The sequence below is a fragment of the Delphinapterus leucas genome, chromosome 9, assembly GCF_059928025.1.
Source record: "Delphinapterus leucas isolate spDelLeu-1000000601 "Yukka" chromosome 9, BTC_Dleu_Yukka2, whole genome shotgun sequence".
Taxonomy (NCBI): domain Eukaryota; kingdom Metazoa; phylum Chordata; class Mammalia; order Artiodactyla; family Monodontidae; genus Delphinapterus; species Delphinapterus leucas.
This window is the reverse complement of record NC_143137.1, coordinates 11,644,231-11,663,279: the sequence shown is the minus strand read 5'-3', so window position 1 is coordinate 11,663,279 and position 19,049 is coordinate 11,644,231. Positions and strand designations below refer to the sequence as shown.

Genomic DNA, 19,049 nt, shown 5'->3' with positions numbered 1-19,049 from the left:
CGCGCAGGCGCTTTGCGCGCCGGCGGACGGGGGAGGGATGCGGTGGACCAGAGGGCTCGCGGTTTGTTTGGGTCGTGGGCGGTGCGCGCACAGCCCGGGAAATGGCGGCGCCGAGCGCAGGCCCCCGGTCAGCCCTCCAGCAAAAGGGGCTGATGACCGCTGATAGGGGGCGCAGGTGAGTGGGGAGGGTCCCAGGGGTCCGTAGTGGGACCCAGGGAGGGAGACGTGGGTTTCAGGCGTGTGGCCCTGGCGCCCCTCCCCTCGGAGCCCCTGGAAACCGCGGTGTCCAAGCTTCCAGCCAAGGGTGGGAGGCCGGCTGAGCCCCCGAGGGGAGCGCGGGCGGGCGAATCTCTTCTGGGCCTCGTCCCTCTCGAGCAAAGACTCCCCAGCCTCCATTCTTCCAATCCCGGAGGCTCTGAACCAGGCGAGCTCTTTCCAGTCCTGTTAAATCTCGGTTTCCCTTAAAAGATTCTTGATTCTTTCTTTCCCTCGGTTCCCTTTTGAGGAACTAAACTCTGTACTCATAAAAACCGATGAGACCTGCAGATCTCGGAATTCTGCCTGATGTGCATTTGTTTCGGATTGAATATATCATAATCCGTATTGCGTTGGGTGTAATGACCAGATTTTCACAGCAGTCAACACAGATTTTGGGGTTTGGGTGTACTCTGAGACAAGGAAGTTCCCGAGGCTCTGAGTGTCTCAGCCTCTGTCCCAGTTAAATCGTATCATGGCAGACATCACCCACGATGACATATTTTAATGCCTCCCGGTCCAGACCCAGGTGATGAATTGAGGACTTTGGAACCAGAACCTGCAGAAGGACACAGAATCAAGGCTTAAGAATCGTCTTTGTGTCCTTTCCTCCACCCGCTCCCCCCTTTCCCGATGTGTCCTAAAGTTCTAGGTGATTGTGGTTACTTTTGGAAAGTCCACCTTTGAGACTCTCCCCGTAGTATGGAATCGTGCAAGGAGCAGGTGTGTGTAGAATGGATACTGCTTCAGATTAAACCTAATAAGTTATTGATTGAAAATTCAAGTCTACAACTTAGAGTTAAGAACGGGGAGTCGATTAGTGAATTGTGTGGATGATACTGAGTAGGGAGAGGCTTTTTGAGGGGGCTTCCTAATGGAATGTCAACATTTAAGGGCAGACCAAAGGTCCTGTGAAGGAAACGGGGACCTAGTAAGCAGAGAGGGAAACTGGAGAGAATGGTGTCATGGAAACCAAGGGAGGAGAAAGTTTTAAGGAGAAAATGCTACTGGTAAATTAAGGGAAAAAAGTCGAGTAAACCCACCCCACCATTGGTGTGTATCCTGAGGAAATACCCAGAATCCAGCTACGATGTTATTTTGCGATTGAACTATTAACACTTATTTTTACCAGAGTTCATACATGTTGTCATTGTTAACTGCTTTGGTATGTTCCAAGGTGATTCTTTTTGTTTTTGTTTTAATTTTTTTATTAATTTATTTTTGGCTGCATTGGGTCTGTTGCTGTGCAGGCTTTCTCTAGTTGTGGCGAGCGGGGTCTACTCATCGTTGCGGTGCACGGGCTTCTCGCCGTGGCTTCTCTTTGCGGAGCTCGGGCTCTAGGCGTGCGGGCTTCAGTAGTTGTGGCACATGGGCTCAGTAGTTGTGGCTCGCAGGCTCTAGAGCACGGGCTCAGTAGTTGTGGCGCAGGGACTTAGTTGCTCCGCGGCATGTGGGATCTTCCCAGACCGGGGCTCGAACCCGTGTCCCCTGCATTGGCAGGCGGATTCTTAACTACTGCGCCACCAGGGAAACCCCCAGAATGCATTTTAAAATAGGTTTTTTAAGTTATAATCTGAAGCTGGTACCATATTCCTTTCTCACTGCCATCAGGTCTTTACTGTTGTCATGTACTTGGAAACTGTGACTAAGCAGGCTGGCACACCCTGGATTTATATAAATTAGGCACATAGATGTTACACACTGGAAATGGGATTCTTTTATTTTCTTTATAACATCTTTATTGGAGTATAATTGCTTTACAATAGTGTGTTAGTTTCTGCTTTATAACAAAGTGAATCAGCTATACGTATACATATATCCCCATATCTCCTCCCTCTTGTGTCTCCCTCTCACCCGGAAATGGGATTCTTTGAGTTCATCAACAGAAGCTGAACTCTTTCTAAACGCATAGCAAAACTAAGGAATCCTTGAAATGAAGACATCCCTCGTAAACTAAATTCCCAAAATAATTTCGCCTTTACATGCTTTAACTCTTTGAGTGATTTCAGGTTATGTTGATTGTTTTCATCATTGGCATTTATCTACTGTGACTTTCCGTCAGATTTTTTACTTAATTCGGTTCTTATAGGATCCTGGTCATTTCTAGTGTTATTTTGTCACAGGAGCTTACCGTTTTAAAAACCATAGTTGTGGGGTTTCCCTGGTGGCGCAGTGGTTGAGAATCCGCCTGCCAATGCAGGGGACATGGGTTCGAGCCCTGGTCCGGGAAGATCCCACATGCCGCGGAACAGCTAAGCCCGTGTACCACAACTACTGAGCCTGTGCTCTAGAGCCCGCGAGCCACAACTACTGAGCCCGCATGCCACAGCTAATGAAGCCCACGTACCTAGAGCCCGTGCTCCGCAACGAGAGAAGCCACCGCAGTGAGAAGCCCGCGCACTGCAGCAAAGAGTAGCCCCCGCTCACCGCAACTAGAGAAATCCCGCACGCAGCAACGAAGACCCAACACAGCCAAAAATAAATAAATAAATAAAATAAATTTATATATATATAAAAAATGGATTATTTTAGACTCATATCACTGTCAGCAGCTTAGATAAATAGTGTGAAATGTTTTCTGGAATACTCCTTAATGAAAATTGGTCGGTCAGATGGAGGAATATTCCTTCTTGTATGTCTACTCATGTGTGTATTCTTTTTGTCACGATAGATATTTCCCCTCGTCAGACCATTCATCTCAGAAGATGGTCTCAGTTGAACATCCTCCATAAAGGATTGTATATCATTTCCTTATGATCAGTGTGTTACTGCTTAATACTTCTATGATTTTAAGCACGTTCAATAAAATATGTCTCATTTTAGTTATCGTTAAGTCCTGTTCTTTATCTTTCTCCTACCCACACCTCTTCCATTCCACTTCTCTGTGCCAGATCTTGTACTTGACAGCTTTTCTGTCTTTTATCTGTAGGATACTGGGAGTGTATGGCATGCATCCTGACCATCAGGAAGCTCTAAAAAAGAACCGAGTGGTGCTGGCCAAACAGCTGTTGCTGAGCGAACTGTTAGAACATCTCCTGGAGAAGGACATTATCACTTTGGAAATGAGGGAGCACATTCAGGTATCTGAAGGCAAAAGAGAAAAACCAAGTAAATATATTAGTGGTAGGAAGAGGAACAGAGCATAGTAAAGTGTGAAAAAGATGTAGTGCTTTACTAAGGAAATGAAAATGCTCTTCTACCCTAGAGCATTTAACAGAAAACACATATAATTCCAGAATAATGGGGGAAGGACTTCCCACGTACATATTTTTCTGTAAAAGGAGTTCTTGAGATGGATGATGCTGTTACTAGGAAGCTCATCTGGAGAAACAGAATTACAGCTGGATAAGTAAATGTGATGTCATGTTTTATTCTTGTATTGTAGGCCAAGGTGTGCAGTTTCAGCCAGAATGTGGAACTCCTCAACTTGCTGCCCAAGAGGGGCCCCCAGGCTTTTGATGCCTTCTGTGTGGCCCTGAGGGAGACCAAGCAGGGTCACCTGGAGGACCTGTTGCTCACAACCCTGGCTGGTCTTCAGCACCTACTCCCACCGGTATGGAGCCCTAGACACGTGGTGTGTTGGGAAGGGTTGGTTTGGTGGGAAGGGCATTTTTGAGACTGGTGAAGTGGGGAACGGGACTAGATTTCTGTATTATTTGGGCTGGACCAGCTCCCTAAGGCCTGGTACGGGGGGTCCTGCTTTCTTACAGTTGAGCTGCGACTACCACTTGCGTCTCCCTTTCCCGGTGTGTGAGTCCTGCCCCCCCCGCAAGCAGCGCCGCCTGTCGCCAGGTGAGAACTGATGGCGTAAAATGGGTCCCGCAGATCGACTTCCGCTTCCTTGACTGGCGTCTGACTTTGCCCCAGTGTGAAACCTATTTTCGTTCATATTGGAACGGTTTCCTCAGTGAATTTGTTAGGGACCAGCAGGACAGTTCAGATGGGCTCTGGGTTGGGCCTGTTTTTCTTCTTCCGTCATAGATGGTTTTTTAATGGTGACCGGCCCTTGGAGCAACTTGTGCAGGTGGGAAGTTCCTGCGCATAATTGGCCTATCTCCTCTGTAAAGCTTAGTTATTTTACGATGAGGAAAGACTACGTCATGGGCCTCTACCCTGCTGATTGAGTAGCCTAGTGAGTAGAACAAGGGTTTTATCATATACCCCATTCAGTCGTTCACTGAGTTGAGCACCTACTGCTGTACGCAGGCTAAGTGCAGAGGATCCAGTGATGAGCAAAAGCAGACCGGGCCTCTGCCCCCATAGAGCTTACAGACAAGGGTCGTGAGCCAGACCAGTAATTACGAAAAGGGTGCCTGAAGTTACAGTGAAGCACTAGGATTGCTGTGTAGGTTGTGCGCCAGCTTTTCTGCTCTATATGCCGCAGATACAGTGGAACACTCCCTAGACCATGGAGATGGGCCTCCCGGCCTTCAGGTGAAGTCTTGCACTCCTGAGTTTTATCAAGCGCACTACCAGCTGGTGAGTCTTGCAAAATGGCAAGAGGAAAAGCGTTGGGAAATGAGATAACCTTCCTGGGCATCTGAACTTAGTTTGTGTATGTACATTTCTTTCCTGCCTTTATTAGTCAGAAAGTAATTGCTGATTGAATGTGTTCTGTGGGTATTTCTATACTTGACCTGGTGGGATTAAGAAGAAGAACGTGATGTCTGTGTTTTCTTGAAATGCCTCGTCTAGTGGGGGAGGCATAGTTTCTGTCCTCAAGAAGCTCACGGTCTAATCGGCCTCCCCTCCCCAGGCCTATAGGTTGCAGTCTCGGCCTCGTGGCCTGGCACTGGTGCTGAGCAACGTGCACTTCACTGGCGAGAAAGACTTGGAATTCCGCTCTGGAGGGGATGTGGACCACAGCACTCTAGTCACCCTCTTCAAGCTCTTGGGCTACAAAGTTCATGTTCTTCTTGACCAGACTGCACAGGTACCCAAGGCAGGACATGCTGACGTGTGCATTAGAGAACGGGACAACACTTGGGGGCCAGAAACGTCCATGCTCCTCTGCCTGCTGGGTTGTGCCTCACTAGAGTTATGTTCTCTCCCTACCTTTAACTTGCTGTGTCCTGCCGCCCATCTTGCAATCTAGTTTTAAAAAAATAAAATAAAAGGGCTTCCCTGGTGGCGCAGTGGTTGAGAATCCGCCTGCCAATGCAGGGGACATCCCACATGCAGTGGAGCAACTGAGCCCGTGCGCCACAGCTACTGAGCCTGTGCTCTAGAGCCCACGAGCCACAACTACTGAGCCCGCCTGCCGCAACTACTGAAGCCTGTGTGCCTAGGGCCCATGCTCCGCAACAAGAGAAGCCACTGCAATAAGAAGCCCGGATACCGCAAAGAAGAGTAGCCCCCGCTCGCCGCAACTAGAGAAACCCCGTGCACAGCAACGAAGACCCAACACAGCCAAAAAATAAATAATAAAAAGAAAACAAAAGAAAAGAGAGAAAGGATTCAGGCCAGCCAGCTGCCTGGGTGTTGACTTCTCAGGGTGGCTGTGCGCTCCCTGAGTAAGAATAGTCCAGGGTCGGGTTCTCACTTTTACATGCTCAGCAACTTGATTCCCAGTCCCTCAGGAGGTGAGATACTGATATGCACCCAACCAACTAAGAAAAGATATTTATAAGTCAGGGTTACATAGGACAGTGACTTCTTGGTTGACGTTGCTGCCTAGGAGTCCAATTCTCAAGATTACGTTGGCAGATAAAATTCTTACAAATGAAAGTTTGCTAGAATTGTCCTGGTAAATACTGTTTTGTGGTCATTTCATGAATTAACCTATTCTTTTTTTTTTCTTTGGGCTGTGTTGGGTCTTTGTTGCTGCGCGCGGGCTTTCTCTAGTTGCAGCGAGCGGGAGCTACTCTTCGTTGCGGTGCGCGGGCTTCTCATTGCGGTGGCTTCTCTTGCTGCAGAGCACGGGCTCTAGGTGTGCGGGATTCGGTAGTTGTGGCTCACGGGCTTAGTTGCTCCACGGCACGTGGGGTCTTCCCAGACCAGGGCTCAAACCCATGTCCCCTGCATTGGCAGGCGGATTCTTAACCACTATGCCACCAGGGAAGTCCCTAACATAACCTATTCTTATCAGTTGTGTGGCCACAAGACAGATCTTAGCGTAGATTACTTCTGAGCTAGGTTCCTGCAGGTCATAAGCATTCTTGTTAGGAGTTAGTCCCCTTCAGCCTCAGTTACCGAGCTGTACCACTGACTTTGTTACCTTTAGGTAGTTCTGTTTTGAAATTGAAAATAGTCCATTGGTAAATTAATACTAATTCTTTATTTTGATTCAGAATAATAGTGCTTTCCTAAACTTGCCTTTGGGAATATCCATGGTAAAATTAAGGTTTCTAGAAGATTCTCTTTGGTCTATTGAGGTAGGGTGGTCAGCATTGTCTGTGGTCTTCATTTCTATTTCTCAGCTGTCTTGCTTCTGTGAGAATAATTGTGTATTTGCTAAATTTGGGGTAAGGCCAGATTCATTGGTAGGGACCTGAATGTTGTTCTTTACATGCTATTACCAGCTTCCCAATAATAGCTCAGGCAAAGAAGTAAACCCACCCTTGCTTCAAAGCCATGGCTGGAACAGCTCCTTTCTACATCAAGTATTCACGTAGGTTATATGCTTTCCTGAGAGATCTGCTGGGCATGAAGGGAATAAAGGTGGGACAACAGCTGTAATTCTTACAGAGGGAATCCTATTAGAAGGTCACTTAACAAAATGAATGCGATTTACATTTCTTTACAGCTTTTGGTCTAGTCCTTTTTTTTTTTTACTAGGAATTTATTATGTCACGGTTTTCCAAATTTTTTGCAGTTGGTAAGGGATTTTATGTGCTTGATAGTTAAAGATACATCACTAAGCACCAGGTCAGCTGTATACTACTGATTCTTATCTTAGAGACGGTAACTTTGATGGGCCTATGGGCCCATTTCACAAATGCCATTCCCTGATGCAGATTCCAGGACCTGTTGGATTCTGATTCTCTGGTTACGTTGTTCTATAACTTGAATTGCAGTGGAGTTCAATTTTGAGCACCTTATAACGGGGGGCAACTATGTTAGCTGCCAGAGATTTTTTTTAATGTGGACCTTGAGTTCAAGGGACCTCAGTTAGATGAGGGAGTCTTGACATCAGTTTAAAAAAAAAAAAAGAGGCACATCCCCTTATTTCCTAAGGACAACAAAAGACTAGAGACAGTGTCTTCTACAGTAGTTAAGAGGAAGAAACCATCACCTGGGTAGATGTGGTCAGAAGGATAAGTGGAGGATGTAAGACTTAAGCTGCCCATGAAGGATGGAAGCTACTGAGGCAAGAAAGGAGGAGTGAAGGGGTCCTACACGGGGAGAACAGCATACAGATTAGAAATGTGTGTGTTAGGGACCTTGTGGGTGAACCAAAGGTCTAGGGCACAGGAGTTCAACAACGGGATTGGAGAAAAAGGGACCAGAATGCACAGGGCCTTGAATGTCTTCCCGAAGGAATTGGACTTCCTTGTGTTGACATTAGCACATCGTTAGTGGTTTTTGAATAGAAAGGTGACGCATTCACAATGATGATTCAGGAAGATTAATATGACAGTAATGAATGAGGTAGAGACCAGTGGCAGGGAATACAGTTTGGGGTTAATATAATGTCAGTATGAGATGGTGGGGGCCTGGACGGGATAGTGGACCAAAAAGAAAAGAATATATGTGAAAAATAGTATAATGGCATGATTGTACTGTCATTGCTTTGTGATTAAATAACTACCTATGGAAGAAGATGGAGAACGTAAGGAATTGAGGGCCTCAGAGGAAGTCAGGGCCAAAGATGTAAATTTGGGAACTACTTGTGTAGGAAAAAGACTTCAAGTAATGAGAGATTATGATCTTTGAGAAAAAGCAAAAGGGCTAGGACTGAACCTTCGGGATATCACCCTCCATGTATGCTAGTCCTCAGCTCTGGAGATTCAGAAACAGGAAGAGGACATTGCAGGATCAAGTTCTGACAGTGGCCAATTGAACTTTCAGATGCAGTTAAAACCAGGTAGCGACAGTGGGTGTGATAATTTGGTGCGCTAGGCATCTGTACACGATACTATCTTTCTGATAGAACATCTCAAGGGGCTCAATTCTTTTTTTTTTTTTTTTTAAACTTTTTGGCCATGCCACAAGGCATGCAGGATCTTAGTTCCCCGACCAGGGATTGAACCTGCGCTCCCTGCAGTGGAAGCGTTGAGTCTTATCCACTGGACCTTAGGGGAAGTCCCTCAAGTCTTTTATATAATTATTTGGTGAGCAAAGAGACAAAACCAAGAAAATTTAGATCCTCTTTTTCTCCCCATATTATTCCTTTTTGCTTTAGAGATAATTCCATTGAAAAATTGGAGACAGTGTAGTCTCAGAGAACCATTTTGCCTGACAGTGCTGGAGAGCACGCTATTATCCTCACCACTCATGTAGGTGTTCAGTGCTTCTGTTCCTCATCAGAGTCTTTTCTTCTTGCATCTACCTCATGAGTTTTACTAGTTCTAGAATTACAGTTTATTGTATATTAGGAAATGAGATACACTTTAAAGTGGCAGGTTTCCTTTCACCATGTCGTGGTATTGGTTTGTAACTTGCATTTGGTCACATACGGATTTGAGGGTATAGGGGCAAGCTATGGGTCATCTCTGGAAAATACAGCTGCCAGTAAAATTTGGGGTATCATTTCAGGGAGTTCACAGGTTATTCTTCTGTGTCCCCCAGTCAAAAACACTTGGAAGTGTTAAGAGCCCCGCTATTTATAGAAGTTCTGTAAGTTTATCAGAAATAGATCTAGAGATCCTATTTTAAGCTACGCTACTTTCGGAAAAATTTCCCCAAATGACTAACCCCCATTGATTGAATGGTTTAATCTTATTAAATTCAGTTACAAAGCCCATGTGTTCTTAACTTTGGGCTTTGTTGTCTTTTATTTACTGACCTAGTAATCTCACTTAAGTGCAAAATGCTCCTGAGTGCCTAACCTGTATATTTATTCCCTCCTTGGAGCAAAATGAACTTCACCTATTACATGTTAAATTCTGTTACAGTCAACTCCAGAGGGGCAGTAGGCTCTTGAGATGATATATTCTTAAAATGAATGAATTTTGGATATCTTTTATTACCTTAAGATCTCCAGTATTATGGTTGGGTTCTCTTTGCTCAGAAAATACACATGCTCTTTCAGCACATCCAGTTTCTCCATTCCCAGTGAAATTGCAGACTTTCAAGTCTCTTATTAAGTCTCAATTATGTGCAAACAGAACTGTTCCAAACAGATAAGCAGTTGTCAAACGTTAGCACATCAGAATTACCTGGAGGGCTTGTGAAAACACAGTTTGCTGGGGGCCAAGACTCTGCAGCTCTTACAGGTTCCCCGGTGATGCCGATGCTGCTGTTTTAGGGGCCGCACTTGGAAAACCACCGCAATGTATTACACAAGTGTGTGTTTTACTGGGGGCTGTGTATGGACTGTTAGATATATGTGCACTGTAACTGTTCTGCCTAGATAAAATATTCTTCATTATATTTTGATCAAGTTCATAGTAAAATGAGCCTGTTTTCTCTCTGCTCCTCTCAGAGACAATCCAGACATCTTGAGTTGTAGAGGGAGACATAGGTTTAAAAGTTGGTATCATATTATTGTACTGTTAGGTATAATGCTTCAGTTAGAGTGTTATTCATATATGGCAGTCTAGTGCAAGATCAAAAAGATTCTTAAGTTAGACTACACGGTTTCTTTGAAAAAATAATATTGTTACCCTTCATTAGACAAGCACATTGTAATGGCAGATCTTTGCAGTACGTGCCAGACATAGTGATAAGTCCTTTCTATGCCATATCTCATTTAATCTTTACAAACTTGGAGGAAATGTACGCTTAATTGTCTTACAAAATGGGTACTAGAGGCTTGAGGGGCTAAATAACTTGTTCTAATTTATGAACCTAGGGATCCAGCTGAGGTCTCTCTGATCCCTTGGCCCGTATATGTAGTTATGACCCTGTACAGAATCCTCCATAGAGTGTGTTCTTCCGTGGACAAAGCGTTTTATACAGACATCATCACTGTCTCCGGGAACTTGAATTCTCAGACAGACAACAGCAAAGGAGGACTGCTGTTCTCTACTCTCACGATCCTGTGAGCCCTCTGTCACACAGCAGTTCTTGTAGCTGTTACAGTTTACCCGGCGGTCCCCCTTGTGCCATTTATATACAAGGGCATATGCTCTGAAGAAGGATCAGGTTGATGATTGGAGAATGGATAAAGTTAGCTAGCTCGTGCATGATTAGCTTCATTAATAACTTGCTTTAATCCAGGAGTTCTTAACATACCTCAGTGAGCCTGTGAATTGTAAAATTATATTCAGAATTTTGTCTGAAGTCATGCAGTTTTCTGGTGCATCTCTGACTTCACTTACCATTGACCACAGGAATGTAGGGAACACACTGTACCTTCTAATAGCTTAGGGTTTCAGACACTGAAGAAAAGCTTACATTGGTGCTGACTAGTGAACAATGCTGAAAGATGTCTTTCTTCTAGGAAATGCAAGAGAAGCTCCGGGATTTTGCCCAGCTACCCGCTCACCGTGTCATGGACTCCTGCATAGTGGCGCTCCTCTCCCACGGCATGGAGGGCGGTGTCTATGGCGTGGACGGCACGCTGCTTCAGGTGCGTGCCGTCCCGTGGCCGCAGCTCCGCAAGCTGGGCCGCTTCACCTCCCGCCTGCCCCTCTCTCCAGTGATGGCTGCTGTTGCGTGTAGGACTCAGGAGGTCCCACTGACCACCAACCTCCCTTCTCCCTTGTTTGTTTCTGGCAGCTACAAGAGGTTTTCCGGCTGTTTGACAATGCCAACTGCCCGAGCCTACAGAACAAACCGAAAATGTTCTTCATCCAGGCCTGCCGTGGAGGTGAGTGCCCTGGCAGACCAGCACCTGGGTGTGGCTCCTGGGCAGCCTCCCACCAGCTCTCACTTTCCTGTTTGCTCCTCTCAGGTGCTATCGGATCCCTTGGGCACCTCCTTCTGTTCACTGCTGCCACCGCCTCTCTTGCTCTGTAAGTGTCTCCCAATGCATGGGGTGTGCTGGGACTTGGGCAGCCCCTGGCTCTCAGGTTGGTCAGCCCTGTGCACCTGCCACATCCTGTCCTGCAGACGCTCTCTGCCAGTGTCTTCGCCTTCTTTCCTGAGGACGCTTCCTTCTTTCTGTGCTTATTAACGCTGATGTGCTTTTTTGGTTACTCATTCCAGTTAAGGATTTTCCGGCTGTCTCTGCTTCCTAGCCCTCTCACTTTATCCTCTTCCTCTTTTTTTTCTCCACCTCTCCTCCGCCTTTCCACCTTCTCCTTTTACTTCTCGTCTCAGCTACACTGCGTTCTCGTCTCCTCCCTTCTCTGTGTCACTCACGTGTCACGCAGGAAAGCAGTGCAGAAGCCCCGTGTCAGCCTCTGGCTCGTGCTCTTCCGTGAGCTGCTGCCGTCCCTCTTCTTTCTTGCACGCAGTCCCTTTTACCCCTTGAAGAGCCAGGACTCCCCGACTAGGCTCAGAAGACATGGAGGCCTGCCTCTCATCTTGGAGGAAAACAGTAATAACTAAAAGCTCTAAATGTGGAGTCAAATTCTGCCTCTACCACTGGCTAGTTATGTCAGGTTAGAGAAGTTGCTCGATGTCCCTGCACCTGAGTTTCCTCAGTATAAAATGTAGATAATCATCAGACCTACTTCATAAGGTCAGGCTGTTGTGATGCTTAAGTGAAATGGTTCGTATGAAGGACTTACTTAGCACAGTACCTGGCCCATAGGAAATCCGCGGAAAGTACCAGCTCTGACTGTTAGGACGTGATCCGTGCCCCTAAGGGGCTTGTAGTTTGATTTAAAGGTCACTTTGTCCAAGCATTCAAATAATACATTTTTTACATGGGTGCGGAGTAACAGATAGATCCTTTCAGGGAAAAGGGGGGAATGCAATGACAAGCATACCAAGATTAAAAAGATATCCCCGTCCCCCACCCAAAAAAAAGGTGTGCTGAGCCAGAAGTATGCCTGAATCTAATTTAAAAACGGCGCATCTGCATCAGGCATATGTAATGGGCTGTGGCTGACCACGTGATCACATACCTTTAGCTACAGCCCAGATTTTGGACTTTGGACTTTGACAGATAATAGTACAGAGCTATTGGGAGCTTAAGTAAGAAATAATGTGATAAATTTTTTTTTTCAGGACGATTACCATGGCAGGGAAAAGTGCTAAGAAAAGAGTATGTGCAGGCAGGAACTTACTTTTTTATGCACCTGCTGTATCCCCAGGCTCAGAGCACTACCTGATATGTAGTAGCTCTTCATAAATATTGAATGAATGGATGGAAATTAATCTGCCTAAAAAGCGTAGCAATAATATAAAAAACATATGGGGATACTGTGAAAAAAACATTTATTGATTAATAGATCTGAGACACAAAGACGAGGGAGGAGGCTCCTTTCTCTTGAGGGACACATTCAGCTTGGCCTATTTCCTTTAGGAGATGTCACTAGCAAAGTAAAAGGAAATAAACATGTTCATGATCATTTTCTCCTCCTACTTTCAGAGATTATATACAAATACTAGACCTGGATAGGGAAGAATTGCTCTCTTCTGGGCTAACGTGAATCTTCTCTCTACAATTAAATCCTTCAAGGCATGACCAGTAGCCAGCTCTTCCTTTGAAAGCCTGAGCTCAACTGTCTTCCGCTCTATTCAGTTAACATAATTGATGCCTGTTAGAAGGACCGCCCCACCCCGGATGACTGGCTCCTAAACTGGAGTGTAAGCTCCAGAAGGGCAGGGACTTTTTCTTCACTATATCCATAGGGCCTCAAACAAAAACAGTGCCTGGCATATGGAAGTTGCTCAGTAAATTTTTATTGGATCAGTGAATCTTGGTCATTTTCTGCACAGACCTTCAAGCCTCACTCCCATTTCAGGCTGTCTTGGGGGTCCTATGGAGAGGGAGGTGTAAGAAAGCATACTTACTCCTTCACCTTCGGCGTGACGGCCGTGTGTCCTGTGTCTCTCCTACCGCCCCCACGACAACAGCATCAGAAAGAGAACATGTCTTGGGGTAGATAAGGCCTAGGTCAGGAGGTTGGATGTGTGCTCAGGGTATGTTGAGAATCTGTATATTGAATAATAGTGTTCTTTTTACATTGTGTAGGAGAAATAGTCAAATTATCCCAATTTTAAGTTTCTTTAAATTTCTCTTAAATTTTGCATGCCAGCTACAATTTGGCTTATGAAATTAATAATAAGTGATTTTAAAATACCCAAAACACCCTGAAAACAGCTGATCATGCTTAGTTTTATAATTTGTTTATTGATAGGTAGATTTGAGGTTGTAGTTTTCATATGGCATAAGTGTAGTAATATTTTTGGTTTCTTGTTTTTTTTACATAATAAAACTAAATATATCAATATTTTATTGTGTATTGCAATAAGGAGCGCTTTGACTTCCAGGAATATTGACAATGGAACAAGTGAATCATGGACACAGATGGCTTTTCATTCTGTTTACGAGGAGTATTTGATTCAGCACTTGCCCTGTCTTACACAGCGCGGACAGAGCTCGGACTGTGTATATGTGCATGTGCTTGGGCACGGTGTCCAGCCTGTCATGGGCACCCTCTGTGTGATCGGTGTACTCTGGCAGAGGAATGGGAGTAATGGTGTTCGTTTGTTTGTTTGTTTGTTTGTTTTTTAATTCATCAGCCACAGGTTGGAGGTAACAGCTGGAAATGGTTCTTCCCAGTCAAGGTTGCAGGGAACTCGGGCTTGCCTGTGACAGGCCCAAGAGAGGAAATAACATCTCTGTCCACTCCGTCTGCCTTTGTACAGATGAAACGGATCGTGGGGTCGACCAGCAAGACGGGAAGAACCATGAGCGATCCCCCGAGTGCGAGGAGAGCGATGCCAGTAAAGAGGAGGGGCTGAAGATGCGACTCCCCACTCGCTCGGACATGATTTGTGGCTACGCCTGCCTCAGAGGTATCGTGAGTTCCAAAGGAGAGATCCAGAAGGTGGCGTCTCTCTCTGACTGCAGAGGGAGCGGGTGTCGGCGGGTCCGTCCAGCTGTGTGAGGGTGCCCGGGACCTTCCCTGTGTGCTCACTGCTGTCCTGGTTGCAGGGACCGCTGCCATGCGCAACACCAAGCGGGGCTCCTGGTACGTGGAGGCCCTCACTCAGGTGTTCTGTGAGAGGGCCTGTGACAAGCATGTGGCCGACATGCTCGTGGAGGTAAGTCGGCTCAGTGGCGCCAGGAACCTTCTACGTCCCCGCGCTGTTCTACCTTCCTCCGCCCTTGCCCTGTTTTTCACAGTCTCCCTACCCTTCCTCTTCTGGGATCATGGAAACACCTGATTCTCAAGCCGTGGGCCCTGGGTTTCTGCCTTTGCAGGTGAACGCGCTCATCAAGGAGCGTGAAGGCTACGCCCCGGGCACGGAGTTCCACCGATGCAAGGAGATGTCCGAGTACTGTAGCACTCTGTGCCACCACCTCTATCTCTTCCCGGGACACCCTCCCACGTGATGCCGCCTCCCATCACCTGTGCCACAGGGAGGCCGCTGGACCACGGGAGGTGTGATAGAGCCTCCTGTCTCCAGGACGCACGGTTTCTGTCCATCCCCCTCAGGGATTGGGAATATCCCAGGCTCATTTCACACGCCCATTGTCTCCATCTTTGACCTCGGACTACAGGCCGGCTACTCCCATGGGAGGCTCTCTCCCTGTGGAACCAGCTCCGGCTGGACTTGTTGCCTGGAGCGCTTGGCCTCAGTTGAGGGACCTGGCAAGTGATGTTACGAACATAGTGTCTCGATGGGGAGAGGGCATGTGGGTTTCCTCCATGTTTGTGTTCAGTTTCTGCCCCCAGGGCTCTTGTAGGAAGCGTTTGGTGATTGCTTTTATTACTTTAGTTGAGATGTCTCAGAGGTCATCTCCCATCTTTTCTGTCACATCTCCGCCCCATTTGTCTCAGAGTGAGAGTTTAGAAGGTGTCCTGGTTTAACATAGACCTTTTTCATTTGGTTTCAAAAGGCCGAGCAGGACAGGAGTCACTCTGCTGCTGTGGGTGGGCCCGTACCTGTGCATTCATTCCCTTCGGTTCCAGAATGTCACCCCCCGGAAGGACTGCCTTCTCAACTCCGCTCTCGGCTCCTTGGGGCTCAGGGAATCCAGCGTTCAGCAGAGGTTAGGGTTTGGTTGCCTTGTATCTGTTGCCTGTTGATCTTTGCCCATGGAAGTTTCAAAGATCTTCTCATTGGCTGTCCTTTCTCCGTGCTTTGTACCTGAACTGAGCCCTGCAGGGAGTGTCAGCAGAGGCAGATAAGAGCGGCATGCTTGCTCGTACTCTGTAACCTGTCACCTTACCCTCGTTTTTCTTCCTATGAAGTGTCCCCTCTATAAAAGCTTCCTAGTTATCTCCCTGCTTCCTGTTTTCCCCTCTTCCCCTTCGTCTCATCCTGTTTACTGCTGCCACCAGCTCTAAAATACTGCTTAATTGGATCATTTGGCTGCTCAAGGATGCGATGTATAGTACCTTGTTCCCTCTTTCTGCTTCAGTATTAAATCCCCTCTTGATTTTATGTGGCCTATTTCCCCTTCCTGTTATGACTTTCCATTTCAGGGAGACCACTGCTATATATGTTATTTGTTCACCCTAGAAGCCATCTTTATCTGTGCTTTTATGAAACTTCCCTATTCTTTTTTTTTTTTTTTTTGCGGTATGTGGGCCTCTCACTGTTGTGGCCTCTCCCGTTGCGGAGCACAGGCTCTGGACGCGCAGGCTCAGCGGCCATGGCTCACGGGCCTAGCCGCTCCGCGGCATGTGGGATCTTCCCGGACCGGGGCACGAACCCGTGTCCCCTGCATCGGCAGGCGGACTCTCAACCACTGCGCCACCAGGGAAGCCCATTGGTTTGGGTTTTTAAGTATAAATCTGATGCTGTTACTCCCCTGCTTGGAACCCTCTGGTTTCCTATCACACCTCAAATAAAATCCAGACTCTTTACCTTGGCCTGCAGGGCCTCACTAAGTGCTGATTTCCCCGTAACCCACTGCTGTCCTCAGTTTCTCAGACATTCTGAGGCCTTTCCTGCCCGAGGCCATCAGACACTCCTGGGTCCACTGAGTCCACTCTTGTCTCTGGTGGCTTCTTTCTTTATCCTTCAAGTCTGAGCTTAAATGCCACCCTGTTGTGGAGGTCTTCCCAGGCCATTCTGTCTCTAAGAATCATGTTTCTTTATTACTGTGTCCTGTTTAATCCCCCTTATTGCACTTATCACAATGCGTAATCATCAATTAGCGTGCTTCACTTGTTCATTCCCGTCTCCACTTTAAGCTCCATGAGAGCAGAAACCTTGTCTCTTTTGTTCACTAATGTGTACCCAGTGCCTGACATGTCTTGGATCTTCAATAAATGTTTGCGGAAGGAAGGAAGCGACCCTAGCTAGACTCCTACTTTTTGACAAAATTTCCCTTTTGGCAAAATACCCAATTTAGTATTTGTACTCTGTATTTTCCCACATGTTTTGTTTTATCCACTCGTATTATTAGCTCCTGAAGACAGAAGTCACACGTAGGACAACTTTTTCCACACCTCGTGTGGTTCCGGGCACAGTGCTCAGCCTCTCGTGGCTCAGGTGCTCAGTGAATACTTGTTCTGCAGGGCTTCGGAGACTTGTTGCCAAGTCCTGCCCTTGGCTCAGTATCGTATGGAAGTATTTGGGTGACAGAACCTTTCCTCTTCCCACTGCCAGGATTTTGTATTGCCATCTGGTGCCAAATAAACACTCATATTTATTACCGATGTGTGCCTGACGTCTCTGTAGCTGTAGATAATCTGTGTCTAAAGCCCACTTATTTCCATTGCCTTAGCTTCTTACAGCGTTCCTCACCACCTCACAAGGCATACCCAGAGCCGAACACCTCTTGTTTTGCTGCCAGATTTTTTTTTTTTTTTTTTTTTTGCAGTACACGGGCCTCTCACTGTTGTGGCCTCTCCCGTTGCGGAGCACAGGCTCCGGACGCGCAGGCTCAGCGGCCATGGCTCACGGGCCCAGCCGCTCCGCGGCATGCGGGATCCTCCCGGACCGGGGCACGAACCTGTGTCCCCTGCATTGGCAGGCGGACTCTCAACCATTGCACCACCAGGGAAGCCCTGCCAGATCTTTTTTATACAACCAGATCCACACCTTGGATGAGCCCATCTCCATTGTCATGGCCACAGGCAACCCCAAAATATGGCTACCAGCACTGGGACTCCTCATGGTCAGAAGAGATGGAAGAGTCACTGGCAAGCAGCGTTAGTTCTGGATTGCTTAGATTATGGGATGGAGGCTGGAGAAACAGGTTGAGCTAGAATAGGATGAGGATCCTAGAATTTCCGATCTCACGTGATCCAATTTGGATTTAAGGTTTTCCAGGGTGGGCATAGGTCGTAAGAGAATTCTCGGGCAGCATGGAAGAGGTCTAAGCAGTGGGCTGTGTAACCTGGGAGTTCTCGGTGTGTGATGTGTCTACGCCCAGAGAGGTGGGTGTACGCATGCAGATGGGCTACGGGGGGCTAACACGTTCTGTTGGAGCATTGTGGTAGGAAGCTGCTGTGGACCTTGGGGGAAGGAAGCTTGTCCAGGAGTCCAGAGGAGGAAGGGTTAACAGGGATGAAGCTGGGCTGAAACATCACTGGGTGCAGGAGGGGCGCTGACCTGCGGAGCGGGCTGGACCCGGGGACCTTCTCCAGGGGTGGGAGGTGGAGACACAGCCCCAGGGAGGGGCACTGGAATAGTGGAAGGAAAGAGTTTGGGAGGCCGGTGTGTTGGGGATTAGAGAGCAGCATATGCTGAGCTGGATTCCACGTCCTTCCTGCCCCACCCTTGAATAAGGGTATCAGGTTGAATTTCAGAGCTCTGTCCCCTCTGCCAGGGGATTTTCTAAAATTACACCCCATCCCTGAGCTGGGGGTGGCCGTTTGCTGCCCTCCCCCATCCTGTTTCCTGTAATAGGGAAGAGGAAAACAGGAAGAAATGGGGCAGATGGGATATGAGCAGAGGGGGAAAGTGGTCTGAGGCGAAGAGGTTCATAACAGCTATAGTTGCCCGAGCGCTCGGTGCATCCCCCAGGTGCTGTGCAGCTTTACACCATCCTCCCACAGGCCAGGAGGGCGTCATCTCCCTGGTTCTTTTTCAAAAGTGGAAAATGAGGCTCAGAGACTTCAATTATCCAAAAAAAAAAAAAAAAAAGATGTAGCTTTAAGGACATGGACTCTAGAATTAAATAGATGGCAAATGGTGGCTTGGCCTTTTAAGGTATCAGAGACCGTGGCTAAGGTACCTAATCTCACCCTTATCTAAACACAGGGAAATCATTGCTACCTTAAAAGGATGAAGGACGCTACCCTATGAGGATGCACGGTGGATCCCACAGGGTTAACACATTACACATCTGTTAACCATCTGTTAACCCCGTAGCCCACCTGCATGTGTACACCTACCTCTCTGGACATCTGAGATGGCTGTTAACCATGTCACAGAATAAACTTCAGTTTAATGACACAAGTTAACATTCAGAGCTCACTTTGGGGCAGGCACTATGACTTTCACGTGCGTTCTTTTCTCTCTGTAACCCTGTTAAGTTACTGCCTTTCTGAGGAAACGGAGGCCAGGATGGGAAACAGTCTGGCAACTTGAGTTCATGCTCTCAGCTAACAATATTGCTTCTGTGACTTTTTTCTTAGCATGAGATTTTCTCCCTCCTCACTTTTCGG

The 19,049-nt window shown here is 47.0% G+C and overlaps 1 protein-coding gene across 5 annotated transcripts; it reads left to right on the top strand.

The window, feature by feature from the left end:
* The first annotated feature begins 21 nt into the window (after positions 1-21).
* On the top strand, positions 22-17,089 carry CASP2 (caspase 2). Of its 5 annotated transcripts, none has more exons than XM_022579038.2 (11): positions 22-175; positions 3,185-3,335; positions 3,641-3,808; positions 3,966-4,047; positions 4,640-4,734; positions 5,012-5,188; positions 10,802-10,930; positions 11,080-11,170; positions 14,125-14,274; positions 14,414-14,523; positions 14,684-17,089. In XM_022579038.2, exons 1-11 carry the CDS (start codon positions 102-104, stop codon positions 14,813-14,815), a joined length of 1,359 nt encoding a protein of 452 aa, XP_022434746.1. In that variant the 5' UTR covers positions 22-101; the 3' UTR covers positions 14,816-17,089. The 5 variants fall into 5 exon arrangements, with proteins under 5 accessions (XP_022434746.1, XP_089773414.1, XP_022434765.2 ...); XM_089917287.1 differs by lacking the exon at positions 22-175 and adding an exon at positions 187-2,993; XM_089917286.1 differs by lacking the exon at positions 22-175 and having other exon boundaries at positions 187-3,335.
* Positions 17,090-19,049: the final 1,960 nt, after the last annotated feature.